The 15,005-nt window shown below is 43.6% G+C and overlaps 1 protein-coding gene across 4 annotated transcripts in view; it reads right to left on the reverse strand.

Annotated features, from left to right (window-relative positions):
• The window catches only part of LOC118360235 (agrin-like), a 409,423-nt gene that overhangs the window by 133,023 nt on the left and 261,395 nt on the right, over nucleotides 1–15,005 (reverse strand). For all 4 annotated transcript variants that reach the window (XM_052482562.1, XM_052482563.1, XM_035739526.2 and 1 more), the window contains 2 exons: nucleotides 1,452–1,649; nucleotides 266–466 (listed from right to left, as the gene is read on the reverse strand). In XM_052482562.1, coding sequence (XP_052338522.1) covers nucleotides 266–466; nucleotides 1,452–1,649 — 399 coding nt within the window. The remainder of the gene's footprint in view (nucleotides 1–265; nucleotides 467–1,451; nucleotides 1,650–15,005) is intronic.

Below are 15,005 nucleotides of genomic sequence, written 5' to 3' on the forward strand. Positions count from 1 at the left end.
GATTGGCATTGTGAACTAGGCTGCTACTTATGAAGCAAGTCATGTTTAAAAAGCACTCTGTGCCTCATAGTTTCGATTTTCTCTTCCCGATCAGTAGCGGCCACAAGTACATTTTTTCCTGGCAATAGGAGATACTTACAGTATCAATAGGGATTGATCAACATCACCAGCTAACAACAGTAGCTACCACAACAAAGTGGACAATGACAAATGTCAATGGAAAGAAAATATGATTTAAAAACAGTTTATATTTCCTAATGCCTACCTTCTTCGCAGCTGCTGAGCTTGGCCACCTCGATCTTCTTCTTGAGGACGCAGGATGCCAAGCCCAGCTCGCAAGTGTTGTCATAGGTCATGCCGTCGCTGCCACACACAGGCGAGAAAGCCTGGCCCTGGCACTGCGTGCACTCGCACTTGTTCTGGATGCATTGGGCCCCCCAGGCACACACAGCGCTGCCACAGGTCTCTGGAAACACACATAAGGGTTATAGGTGACTATGCAGTGTAATCATGAAGAATACAACAGAGATACAGGTACATTACTTTAATAAGACATAGACACTGCACAGAAATATAAACGCAACATGTAAAGTGTTGGTCACATGTTTCATGAGCTGAAATAAAAGATCCCAGAAATGTTCCATACACAAAAAGCTTATTTCTCTCAAATGTTTTGCACACAGTTTTTTCCATCTCTATTAGTGAGCATTTCTCCTTTGCAAAGATAATCCATCCACCTGACACGTGTGGCATATCAACAAACTGATTAAACAGCATGCTCATCACACAGCTGCTCCTTGTGCCGGGGACAATAGAAGGCCACTCTAAAATGTCACACCACACAATGCTAAAGATGTCTCAAGTTTTGAGAGAGCATGCATTTGGCATCCTGACTGCGGGTATGTCCACTAGAGCTGTTGCCAGATAATTTAATGTTCATTTATCTACCATAAGCTGCCTCCAACGTCGTTTTTAGAGAACTTGGCAGTCCGTCCAACCGGCCTCACAACTGCAGACCACATGTATGGTGGTGTGTGGGTGAGTGGTTTGCTGATGTGAACGTTGTGAACAGAGTGCCCCAATGGTGTCGGTGGGGTTATGGTATGGGCAGGCATAAGATACGGACAATGAACACAATTGCATTTTATCAATTTGAATGCACAGAGATGAGGCAAATGGTGGTCACACCAGATACTGACTGGTGTTCTGATCCACGACTTAAAAGATAAAGGGATCTGTTACCAACAGTATCTGTGTTTCCAATCCATAGATTAGGGTCTTATTTATTCATTTCAATTGACTGATTTCCTGATGTGAACTGTAAATCAATGAAAAACTTTGAAATTGCTGCATGTTGCGTTTATATAGTATATTTGTACCACCACACTGCTGGTAGGAACAGACAGGCGCACAGACACAGCACACACACACTTGGCGGTAGCATTACTCACTGCATTCTCCCTGGGCGAGCACACGCAGGTCAAGCTGCTTGGTACAGGCGCGCACGTGGAGCTCACACTCGCTGTCATAGGTGGAGCCGTCGCTGCCGCACACCGGTTGGTGGGACTCCACGCACTCTTGTGGGCACACACAGCTGCCCGACTGCCCGTCGCAGATCGCCCCGAATGAACAGTTGGCACACGTCTCGTCTGGAGGGAGACAGGTAGGAGAGAGTTAGGGTCTGAGGCAGTACATAAGACCAGTATGGGTAACATGGGGAGAGAAAGAGAATGTGTGTGTAAATGTACAGTGGGGCAAAAAAGTATTTAGTCAGCCACCAATTGTGTAAGTTCTCCCGCAGAAAATGACATTGTACGATTTTTTATGAATTTATTTGCAAATTATGGTGGAAAATAGGTATTTGGTCACCTACAAACAAGCAAGATTTCTGGCTCTCACAGACCTGTAACTTCTTCTTTTAGAGGCTCCTCTGTCCTCCACTCGTTACCTGTATTAATGGCACCTGTTTGAACTTGTTATCAGTATAAAAGACACCTGTCCACAACCTCAAACAGTCACACTCCAAACTCCACTATGGCCAAGACCAAAGAGCTGTCAAAGGACACCAGAAACAAAATTGTAGACCTGCACCAGGCTGGGAAGACTGAATCTGCAATAGGTAAGCAGCTTGGTTTGAAGAAATCAACAGTGGGAGCAATTATTAGGAAATGGAAGACACACAAGACCACTGATAATCTCCCTCGATCTGGGGCTCCACGCAAGATCTCACCCCTCACCTAGTGAATGACCTGCAGAGAGCTGGGACCAAAGTAACAAAGCCTACCATCAGTAACACACTACGCCGCCAGGGACTCAAATCCTGCAGTGCCAGACCTGGGGGTGTCACACCCTGACCATAATTTGCTTTGTATGTTTCTATGTTTTGGTTGGTCAGGGTGTGACCTGAGTGGGCATTCTATGTTGGATGTCTTGTTTGTCTATTTCTATGTCTGGCCTGATATGGTTCTCAATCAGAGGCAGGTGTTAGTCATTGTCTCTGATTGGGAACCATATTTAGGTAGCCTGGGTTTCACTGTGTGTTTGTGGTTGATTGTTCCTGTCTCTGTGTTTTGCACCAGATAGGGCTGTTTTTAGTTCCACGTTTATTGTTTTTGTTAGTTTATTCATGTCTAGTGTCTTTATTAAAAATCATGAATAACCACCACGCTGCGTTTTGGTCCGCCTCTACTTCACCCAAAGAAAACCGTTACACCCGGCTTAAGCCAGTACATGTCCAGGCCCGTCTGAAGTTTGCTAGAGAGCATTTGGATGATCCAGAAGAAGATTGGGAGAATGTCATATGGTCAGATGAAACCAAAATAAAGCTTTTTGGTAAAAACTCAACTAGTCGTGTTTGGAGGACAAAGTATGCTGAGTTGCATCCAAAGAACACCGTACCTACTGTGAAGCATGGGGTTGGAAACATCATGCTTTGGGGGTTTTTCTGCAAAGGGACCAGGACGACTGATCCGTGTAAAGGAAAGAATGAATAGGGCCATTTATCGTGAGATTTTCAGTGAAAAACTCCTTCCATCAGCAAGGGCATTGAAAATGAAACGTGGCTGGGTCTTTCAGCATGACAATGATCCCAAACACACCGCCCGGGCAACGAAAGAGTGGCTTCGTAAGAAGCATTTCAAGGTCCTGGAGTGGCCTAGCCAGTCTCCAGATCTCAACCCCATAGAAAATCTTTGGAGGGAGTTGAAAGTCTGTATTGCCCAGCAACAGCCCCAAAACATCACTGCTCTTGAGGAGATCTGCATGCAGGAATGGGCCAAAATAACAGCAACAGTGTGTGAAAACCTTGTGAAGACTTACGGAAAACATTTGACCTCTGTCATTGCCAGCAAATGATATATAACAAAGTATTGAGATAAACTTTTGTTATTGACTAAATACTTATTTTCCAACATAATTTGCAAATACATTAAAAATCCTTCAATGTGATTTTCTGGATTTTTTTCTCATTTTGTCTGTCATAGTTGAAGTGTACCTATGATGAAAATGACAGGCCTCTCATCTTTTTAAGTGGGAGAACATGCACAATTGGTGGCTAACTAAATACTTTTTTGCCCCACTGTATGTGTGTCAGGGAATTTAGTGAGTTAGCGAGTAAGAAAAAGAGAGAGGGGACAGATAGAACCACAACCGTGGTGTTACCATGATGCCATGTTTTTACCTAACCCCCCTCGAAAGGCTGGTCATGTCAAGAGGCCCCCAGATGGCCTGCAGTCTTGACACGTCTGCACGTTTCAGTGGATGATCTGGACTGAGAATACTGACAAGAATCCTCTCTTTCCAGATTCCATTTAGTCTGATCCTTTGCTTGTTTTCCATTCAGTTTCTTACCCTCTGCCTTGCATTGCCTACTACCGACACGTTGAGTATATCAATGATGGGAAACTCCCCCTCCCCCGTGTTATTTACCTGTTATTTACACCTTATTACATATGAATTAAGTCAGGAAATCAGCCCGTGTCGCACAGGCACTCGGTTATCCCGGCCTAGGGGCCTGATTCAAATATACATGCAGGCACCCCAAAAAGAAAATGTGGTTGAGGTGGCAGCCAGCGGTGATGGAGATCACTGTGACACCGGCGCGCCGGACCCAAGGGCTATAAATCACGGCGAGTGTCGTCCTTTATCAGGGCCCGTGTCCCAATAAAAGGCTTCGCTTGTTCATTTCCCTCCTCCTGGCTCGCTCTGTTCCAGCCAGTGCTGCCGGTCGTTGGTGTCGGCTGATCGGGACACACCCAGCTAACCCGGACCCAACCGGGCTGCCTTATTGGCTGTATACATAGGGCCTTGATAGCTAGCACTAACAGCATTAACGCGGTGGGGCGGCGTGTCTGACGGGGGGGGGGGGTTGTAAAAAGTGGCCTTGAGGAGACAGCCATTTCGAGTGATGGATAGAGAGCGAGACGGTGGGGAAACAAAAAGCTAAAGAGCCTCTCCAGCCTCAGAACGTTACACATCCTCTCAGACGAATAATAATGGTCCAGGAGACACGAGCTACAACCGGGGATGGAGGGAGGAGTTGTTCTATAACACGAAGAGAACGAGAGACGTTTGTTTAGTGAAGGGCTCTAAAATAGCCCAGCCGATAAAATATAGTCCCCAGCCGATAAAATAGTCCCCAGCCGACCTCCCAGTGTCTGCTCTATTACTATCACTCTGTCCCTCCTCTCCTCCCTTGATTTACCTCTCCTCTTTTAACTTCCTCCCCACTCCTCTCATGTCTCTCCCTCTCTGTTGCCTGCTTATATTCTCATATTATACCATCTACTATTACTATCGCTCTGTCCCTCCTCTCCTCCTTTTATTTACCTCTCCTCTTTTAACTTCCTCCCCACTCCTCTCATGTCTCTCCCTCTCTGTTGCCTGCTTATATTCTCATATTATTCCATCTACTATTACTATCGCTCTGTCCCTCCTCTCCTCCCTTGATGTACCTCTCCTCTTTTAACTTCCTGACAACGAGTAAAGTATGCATTGTTTGCAGCAACTGTGAAACACACATGTTTTTCTCTGTTCTCCAATGACTTCTCTCTCCTCTCATCTATATATAGAAAGTGCCTTTTCGGAGCGACTGATATCTGTGGTCTTTTAGCATGCGTGTCTCTGCCTCGTCCAGCCAGCCAGATACACAAGGTCACCCGCCACTCGGGAGGAGGAAATACAACAGAATAATAAAACATGTAACTTCTCACTATCGGACCGCACCGGAGCAGTAAAGATGACTATTTCCCCTAGCACAGGTTTTACATCCTTTTTTCAAAAGAAAAATCTGATTATGACCATGCATATAGGCCACACACACACACACACACACACACACACACACACACACACACACACACACACACACACACACACACACACACACACACACACACACACACACACACACACACACACACACACTTACTTATCTACCCCCCACCCAGTATGCCAGTGACATGAACGAGCCGTGATAATTAAGCCAGATAATAGTGGAGACGGAGGGAGGTGATGACTCAGTGGAGTTTGAAGAGGCTTGTGTAAAGCAGTGCAAACAGCCCAGAATAAACCAGATCACCATCATCATTCCTAGAGCCTTCGCCAAGCACTGCCCGCCTGCCACTTTTATTGCCCTGTTTCGCTGACTCCTGTTTCTGTGTGGACTCACTGCCATCCATAGTGCTGTGTGTGTGTGTGCTGTGTTACACAAACATGGAAAGGCCCGATTCTTCCTCGCCTTTTTAAATGAAGACTATTCATTACCCCCCGGCGGCGCCACGGCGAGACCTGTCTACCTAACGCTGGCAGCATGAACACAGTTGAGTTTGCCCACCCGGCTCACACATTCCTTTTGCTGCATTTCCCATTGGAATACATCCTTATGCGCATAGATTCCAATTTGGAAGGGAGGAAATAATAGTGGAGTCACATTGGCCCCCCTGCCAGCAACACTGCAATGGATTAAACATGAAACTCGAGTTGAAACAGGGGGTAGAGCAAGCGGAGAGCTAGCGTAACTGTGCTAAGCCAAGCCAGGCAAATGTCATCTCTCTCTGTGTGCTGGTGGTGGCAGATGTAACTGCACACGGTGGCTAACAGTGGCTAGGGTATTGGCAGTCTGTGTTAATGGCTGATAAAGGGCCTCAGGCATCTCTATTATTCTGCATTATTGTTCCCTCCAGGAAATTGCAGAGATGTTTTTTGATATTTGCTGGCAAAAACGCTTGATTTTGCTGCTGCAATTCTGACAATATGCATGGCAACATGCAATGATTTTGTCCAATTTGCGCTGACGAGTGAAAACGTTTGTTGAAGTGTGACTTGATTCAACCATATTATGAGGTAAATGTGCGTGATTGGCTGAAATTGCAAGCCCTCTTTTTGTACTATGGTGATGAGTCAGTTTTATGCGATAACATTGCGTTGATTTTACTACACTGCTCATAAAGGGAACACTAAAATAACACATCCTAGATCTGAATGAATGAAATATTCTTATTAAATACTTTTTTTCTTTCATAGTTGAATGTGCTGACAACAAAATCACTCAAAAATGATCAATGGAAATCAAATTTATCAACACATGGAGGTCTGGATTTGGAGTGACACTCAAAATTAAAGTGGAAAACCACACTACAGGCTGATCCAACTTTGATGTAATGTCCTTAAAACAAGTCAAAATGAGGCTCAATAGTGTGTGTGGCCTCCACGTGCCTGTATGACCTCCCTACAACGCCTGGGCATGCTCCTGATGTGGTGGCAGATGGTCTCCTGAGGGATTTCCTCCCAGACCGGGACTAAAGCATCCGCCAACTCCTGGACAGTCTGTGGTGCAACGTGGCTTTGGTGGATGGAGTGAGACATGATGTCCCAGATGTGCTCAATTGGATTCAGGTCTAGGGAATGGGTGGGCCAGTCCATAGCATCAATGCCTTCCTCTTGCAGGATCTGCTGACACACTCCAGCCACATGAGGTCTAGCATTGTCTTCCATTAGGAGGAACCCTGGGCCAACCGCACCAGCATATGGTCCCACAAGGGGTCTGAGGATCTCATCTCGGTACCTAATGGCAGTCAGGCTACCTCTGGCAAGCACATGGAGGGCTGTGCGGCCCCCCAAAGAAATGCCACCCCACACCATGACTGACCCACTGCCAAACCGGTCATGCTGGAGGATGTTGCAGGCAGCAGAACGTTCTCTACGGCGTCTCCAGACTCTGTCATGTCTGTCACATGTGCTCAGTGTGAACCTGCTTTCATCTGTGAAGAGCACAGGGCGCCAGTGGCGAATTTGCCAATCTTGGTGTTCTCTGGCAAATGCCAAACGTCCTGCACGGTGTTGAACTGTAAAAGCACAACCCCCACCTGTGGACGTCGGGCCCTCATACCACCCTCATGGAGTCTGTTTCTGACCGTTTGAGCAGACACATACACATTTGTGGCCTGCTGGAGGTCATTTTGCAGGGCTCTGGCAGTGCTCCTCCTGCTCCTCCTTGCACAAAGGCAGAGGCAGCGGTCCTGCTGCTGGGTTGTTGCCCTCCTACGGCCTCCTCCACGTTTCCTGATGCACTGGCCTGTCTCCTGGTAGCGCCTCCATGCTCTGGACACTACGCTTACAGACACAGCAAACCTTCTTGCCACAGCTCGCATTGATGTGCCACCCTGGATGAGCTGCACTACCTGAGCCACTTGTGTGGGTTGTAGATTCCGTCTCATGCTACCACTAGAGTCAAAGCACCGCCAGCATTCAAAAGTGACCAAAACATCATCCAGGAAGAATAGGAACTGAGAAGTGGTCTGTGGTCACCACCTGCAGAACCACTTCTTTATTGGGGGTGTCTTGCTATTTGCCTATAATTTCCACCTGTCTATTAATTACATTTTCACAACAGCATGTGACATTTGTCAATCAGTGTTGCTTCCTAAGTGGACAGTTTGATTTCACAGAAGTGTGATTGACTTGGAGTTACATTGTGTTGTTTCAGTGTTCCCTTTATTTTTTTGAGCAGTATTTTATTTTAGGGTTCAAGTTCCGGTGGCATGCATTGAAACATGTATCTTTTTTGTGGCTTTCTTTTGCAAAATAACTATGAAAAAAACAGAATTATTTTCAAATAATTGTCAACATACAACATCACAATAAGGTGTAGGGCAGTCACTGTATTGCACGGAACAATATTAGGTCTATTTTTCTGCAGAGCACTAGCTCATTCTTCCCTTATTGGCACAGACGCTAGCCTAGCTTCTAACTAACATTAACTAGCTGTCACGCTAGCCAGGTTTCCTTAGCAGCTTGTACACAGCCCACATCCCTTGCAGATTGGACCACGGATTGCCCCGGAAGTGTGACTGTTTGAATCACTGTTGTTTCTTGCCGTTTCCATCTGCTCTGTGACCTGCCCTGTCTGGAACTGTGAGGAGTAACAGCGTGGCCTAAATTACTAGCAAGACATAGACCAAAGCCGATGGAAGTACCGTTGGGGACAACGGTGTCTCTTTATCACAGGTGAAAGAAATTTTAAACAAACAAAAAGAGTACTACAAACAGTTTTTACAACAACAAGAAAATAGCGTCAAGTGTTTTGTCCAAATACTGGAGTTGCCAACTAATAAAATAATGGACGACCTGACCAGAGAGGTCCAGGACCTGAAGGACAGTTTGCGGTTCTCCCAGGTTCATATCAATGAGTTCACAGTGCCTACGGCAAGTATTCAGACTAGAGGTTGACCGATTAATCGGAATGGCCGATTCATGTTTTCATAACAAAAATACAGATTTGGCAAAAAAAAATGTACACCTTTATTTAACTCGGCAAGTCGGTTAGGAACATATTCTTATTTTCAATGATGGCCTCGGAACGGTGGGTTAACTGCCTAGTTCAGGGGCAGAACGACAGATTTTTACCTTGTCAGCTTGGGGATTTGTTTTTGCAACCTTCCGGTTACTAGTCCAACGCTCTAACCACCTGCCTTACATTGCACTCCACAAGGAGCCTGCGTGGCGGGCTGACTACCTGTTACGCGAGGGCAGCAAGAAGCCAAGGTAAGTTGCTAGCTAGCATTAAACTGATCTTATAAAAAACTATCAATCTTAAACATAATCACTAGTTAACTACAAATGGTTGATGATATTAATAGTTTATCTAGCGTGTTCTGCGTTGCATATAATCAATGCGGTGCCTGTTAATTTCTCAGTGAATCACAGCCTACTTCGACAAATGGGTGATGATTTAACAAGGGCATTTGCGAAAAAAGCACTGTCGTTGCACCAATGTACCTAACCATAAACATCAATGCCTTTCTTTAAAATCAATACACAAGTATATATTTTTAAACCGGCATACAGTTAGGGAAAAAGTATTTGATCCCCTGCTGATGTTGTACGTTTGCCCACTGACAAAGAAATGATCAGTCTATAATTGTAATGGTAGGTTTATTTGAACAGAATAACAACAAAAAAAATCCAGAAAAACGCATGTCAAAAATGTTATAAATTGATTTGAATTTTAATGAGGGAAATAAGTATTTGACCCCCTCTCAATCAGAAATATTTCTGGCTCCCAGGTGTCTTTTATACAGGTGCTCCTAATCTCAGCTTGTTACCTGTATAAAATACACCTGTTCACAGAAGCAATCAATCAATCAGATTCCAAACTCTCCAGCATGGCCAAGACCAAAGAGCTCTCCGAGGATGTCAGGGACAAGATTGTAGACCTACACAAGGCTGGAATGGGCTACAAGACCATCGCCAAGCAGCTTGGTGAGAAGGTGACACCAGTTGGTGCGATTATTCGCAAATGGAAGAAACACAAAAGAACTGTCAATCTCCCTCGGCCTGGGGCTCAATGCAAGATCTCACCTCGTGGAGTTGCAATGATCATGAGAACGGTGAGGAATCAGCCCAGATCTACACGGGAGGATCTTGTCAATGATCTCAAGGCAGCTGGGACCATAGTCACCAAGAAAACAATTGGTAACACACTACGCCGTGAAGGACTGAAATCCTGCAGCACCTGCAAGGTCCTCCTGCTCAAGAAAGCACATATACATGCTCATCTGAAGTTTGCCAATGAACATCTGAATGATTCAGAGGACAACTGGGTGAAAGTGTTGTGGTCAGATGAGACCAAAATGGAGCTCTTTGGCATCAACTCAACTCGCCGTGTTTGGAGGAGGAGGAATGCTGCCTATGACCCCAAGAACACCATCCCCACCATCAAACATGGAGGTGGAAACATTATGCTTTGGGGGTGTTTTTCTGCTAAGGGTAAAGGACAACTTCACCGCATCAAAGGGACGATGGACGGGGCCATGTACCGTCAAATCTTGGGTGAGAAACTCCTTCCCTCAGCCCGGGCATTGAAAATGGGTTGTGGATGGGTATTCCAGCATGACAATGACCCAAAACACACGGCCAAGGCCAACAAAGGAGTGGCTCAAGAAGAAGCACATTAAGGTCCTGGAGTGGCCTAGCCAGTCTCCAGACCTTAATCCCATAGAAAATATGTGGCAGGAGCTGAAGGTTCGAGTTGCCAAACGTCAGCCTGGAAACCTTAATGACTTGGAGAAGATCTGCAAAGAGGAGTGGGACAGAATCCCTCCAGAGATGTGTTCAAAACCTGGTGACCAACTACAAGAAACGTCTGACATCTGTGACTGCCAACAAGGTTTTTGCCACCAAGTACTAAGTCATGTTTTGCAGAGGGGTCAAATACTTATTTCCCTCAGTAAAATGCTAATCAATTTATAACATTTTTGGCAAGCATTTTTCAGGATTTCTTTGTTGTTATTCTGTCTCTCACTGTTCAAATAAACCTACCATTAAAATTATAGACTGATAAATTATTTGTCGGTGGGCAAACGTACAAAATCAGCAGGGGATCAAATACCTTTTTCCCTCACTGTATTTAGTTAATATTGCCTGCTGACATGAATTTCTTATAACTAGGGAAATTGTCACTTCTCTTGCGTTCCGTGCAAGCAGTGAGGGTATATGCAGCAGTTTGGGCCGCCTGGCTCATTGCGAACTGTGTGAAGTCCAGTTATTCATAACAAAGGCCGTAATTAAATTGCCAGAATTGTACATAATTATGACATAACATTGAAGGTTGTACAATGTAACAGCAATATTTAGACTTAGGGATGCCATCCGTTAGATAAAATACGGAACGGTTCCATATTTCACTGAAAGAATAAACACTTTATTTTCGAAATTATAGTTTCCAGATTTGACCATATTAATGACCTAAGGCTCATATTTCTGTGTGTTATTATGTTATAATTAAGTCTATGATTTGATATTTGATAGAGCAGTCTGACTGAGCAGCAGCATGCTCGTAAGCATTCATTCAAACAGCACTTTCGTGTGTTTGCCAGCAGCTCTTCGCTGTTTATGACTTCAAGCCTATCAACTCCGGAGATTAGGTTGGTGTAACCGATGTGAAATGGCTAGCTAGTTAGCGGGGTGCGTGTTAATAGCATTTCAAACGTCACTCGCTCTGAGACTTGGAGTAGTTGTTCCCCTTGCTCTGCAAGGGCCGCGGCTTTTGTGGAGCGATGGGTAACGATGCTTCGTTGGTGGCTGTTGTCGATGTGTTCCTGGTTCGAGCCCAGGTAGGGGCGAGGAGAGGGACGGAAGCTATACTGTTACACTGGCTATACTAAAGTACCTATAAGAACATCCAATAGTCAAAGGTATATGAAATACAAATGGTATAGAGAGAAATAGTCCTATAATTCCTATAATAACCTCAACCTAAAACTTCTTACCTGGGAATATTGAAGACTCATGTTAAGAGGAACCACCAGCTTTCATATGTTCTCATGTTCTGAGCAAGGAACTTAAACGTTAGCTTTTTTACATGGCACATATTGCACTTTTACTTTCTTCTCCAACACTTTGTTTTTGCATTTATTTAAACCAAATGTTTCATTTTGTATTTGAGGCAAAATGGATTTTTTTGATGTATTATATTAAGTTAAAATAAGTGTTCATTCATTTGTTGTAATTGTCATTATTACGAATAAATATATACATGTTTTTTTTAATCGGATGATTAATCAGAATCTGCTTTTTTTTGGTCCTCCAATAATCGGTATCGGTATCTGTGTTGAAAAAACATAATCGGTCGACCTCTAATTCAGACCCCTTTACTTTTTTCACATTGTTATTTTACAGCCTTATCCTCATCAATCTACACACAATACCCCATAATGACAAAGTTTAGAAATGTTTTAGAACACGTACTCATTCAAGGATTTTCCGTGATTTTTACTATTTTCTACATTGTCGATACGATACGCCATATTGAAGACATCAAAACTATGAAATAACAAACGCCCAATTTTTCAGTTTTTGATTTGTTAAAAAAGTTTGAAATATCCAATAAATGTCGTTCCACTTCATGATTGTGTCCCACCTGTTGTTGATTCTTCACAAAAAAATACAGTTTTATATCTTTATGTTTGAAGCCTGAAATGTGGCAAAAGGTCGCAAAGTTCAAGGGGGCCGAATACTTTCGCAAGGCACTGTATTTCAATTAACAGGTGTGCCTTCTTAAAAGTTAATTTGTGGAATTTCTTTCCTTCTTAATGTGTTTCTATTGTGTTGTAACAAGGTAGGGGGTGTATTCCGAAGATTGCCCTATTTGGTAAAAGACCAAGTCAATATTATGGCAAGAACAGCTCAAATAATCAAAGATAAATGACATTCCATCATTAATTTAAGACATGAATGTCAGTCAATATGGAACATTTCAAGAACTTGCTTCAAAAATCTTTAAAAAGTTGCTTCAAGTGCAGCAAAAACCATCAAGCGCTATGATGAAACTGGAACTCATGAGGACCACCACAGGAATGGAAGACCCAGAGTTACCTCTGCTCCATTATTTTTATTTCTACTTTGCACATTCTTCCATTGCAAAACTACCATTCCAGTGTTTTACTTGCTATATTGTATTTACTTTGCCACCATGGCCTTGTTTGCCTTTACCTCCCTTCTCACCTCATTTGCTCACATTGTATATAGACTTGTTTATCCTCTTAAGTCGACCCGACACGCATGCGTCCCATCTAGCCATCTGGAAATGCAAATGCGCTACGCTAAATGCTAATAGCACTCGTTAAAACTCAAACGTTCATTAAAACACACATGCAGGGTACTGAATTAAAGCTACACTCGTTGTGAATCCAGCCAACAAGTCAGATTTTTAAAATGCTTTTCGGCGAAAGCATGAGAAGCTATTATCTGATAGCATGCAACACCCCGAAATACCTGAAGGGGACGTAAACAAAATAATTAGCATAGCCGGCGGTACACAAAACGCAGAAATAAAATATAAAACATTCATTACCTTTGACGATCTTCTTTGTTGGCACTCCTAGATGCCCCATAAACATCACTATTGGGTCTTTTTTTTCCGATTAAATCGGTCCATATATACCCTAAATATCGATCTATGAAGACTGTGTGATCCAGGAAAAAACAGCGTTTTAAAACGGAACGTCATTTTTTTTAATTAAAAAAGTTGACGATAAACTTTCACAAAACACTTCGAAATACATTTGTAATCCAACTTTAGGTATTAGTAAACGTTAATGATCTATCAAATTGATCACGGGGCGATGTGTATTCAAAAGCTCCATGTCTTGAACTCATGGTCGAAAATTTCTCATCCAAAACATCCTGTCGGAGACTGGAAGGAATGGGCTCTCTCTTACTCGTTTGACCAAGAAACAAAGGCCAGGCAATTGACAAGACTGGCGACATCGTGTGGAAGCTGTAGGACTTGCAATCTCAGCCCCATGTAATTTGGTTTCCCATAAACAAGACATGCAAGTGGCGCATTGATACTTTTTCCAGTTTTCAGTGATCAGTTTTTCTTGAGCTTTTCGATGAAACACAGGCTCTGTTATAGTCACAGCCGTGATTTAACCAGTTTTAGAAACGTCAGAGTGTTTTCTATCCACACATACTAATCATATGCATATACTATATTCCTGGCATGAGTAGCAGGACGCTGAAATGTTGCGCAATTCTTAACAGAATGTTCGAAAAAGTAGGGGGTAGGATTAACAGGTTATACTGTATTATTGACTGTATGTTTGTTTTACTCCATGTGTAACTCTGTGTCGTTGTATCTGTCGAACTGCTTTGCTTTATCTTGGCCAGGTCGCAATTGTACATGAGAACTTGTTCTCAACTTGCCTACCTGGTTAAATAAAGGTGAAATATTTTTTTTTTTTAAAGGATAAGTTCATTGAAGTTCCCAGCCTCAGAAATTGCAGGCCAAATAAATGCTTCAGAGTTCAAGTAACAGACACATCTCAACATCAACTGTTCAGAGGAGACTGTGTGAATCAGGCCTTCATGGTGGAATTGCTGCAAAGACACCACTACTAAAGGACACCAATAATAAGAAGAGACTTGCTTAGGTCAAGAAACAGGAGCATTAGACCGGTAGAAATTTGTCCTTTGGACTGGAGTCCAAATTTGTGAGACGCAGTGTGGGTGAATGAATGATCTTCGCATGTGTATTTACCACCGTAAAGCATGGAGGAGGAGGTGTGATGGTGTGGGGGTGCTTTGCTGGTGACACTGTCTGTGATTTATTTAGAATTCAAGGCAGACTTAACCAGCATGGCAGCCACAACATTCAGCAGCGATACGCCATCCCATCTGGTTTGGGCTTAGTGGGACTATAATTTTTTCTTTTTTTTTAACAGGACAATGACACAACATACCTCCAGGCTGTGTAAGGGCTATTTTACCAAGAAGGAGAGTGATTGAGTGCTGCATCAGATGTCCTGGCCTCCACAATCTCCCGACCTCAAACAAATTGATATGGTTTGGGATGAGTCGGACCGCAGAGTGAAGGAAAAGCAGCCAACAAGTACTCAACATATGTGGGAACTCCTGCAAGAGTTCCCACAAAGCATACCAGGTGAAACTGGCTGAGATAATGCCAAGAGTGTTCAAAGCTGTCATCAATGAAAAGGGAGGCTATT

The sequence above is a fragment of the Oncorhynchus keta genome, chromosome 27, assembly GCF_023373465.1.
Source record: "Oncorhynchus keta strain PuntledgeMale-10-30-2019 chromosome 27, Oket_V2, whole genome shotgun sequence".
Classification (NCBI taxonomy): Eukaryota; Metazoa; Chordata; class Actinopteri; order Salmoniformes; family Salmonidae; genus Oncorhynchus; species Oncorhynchus keta.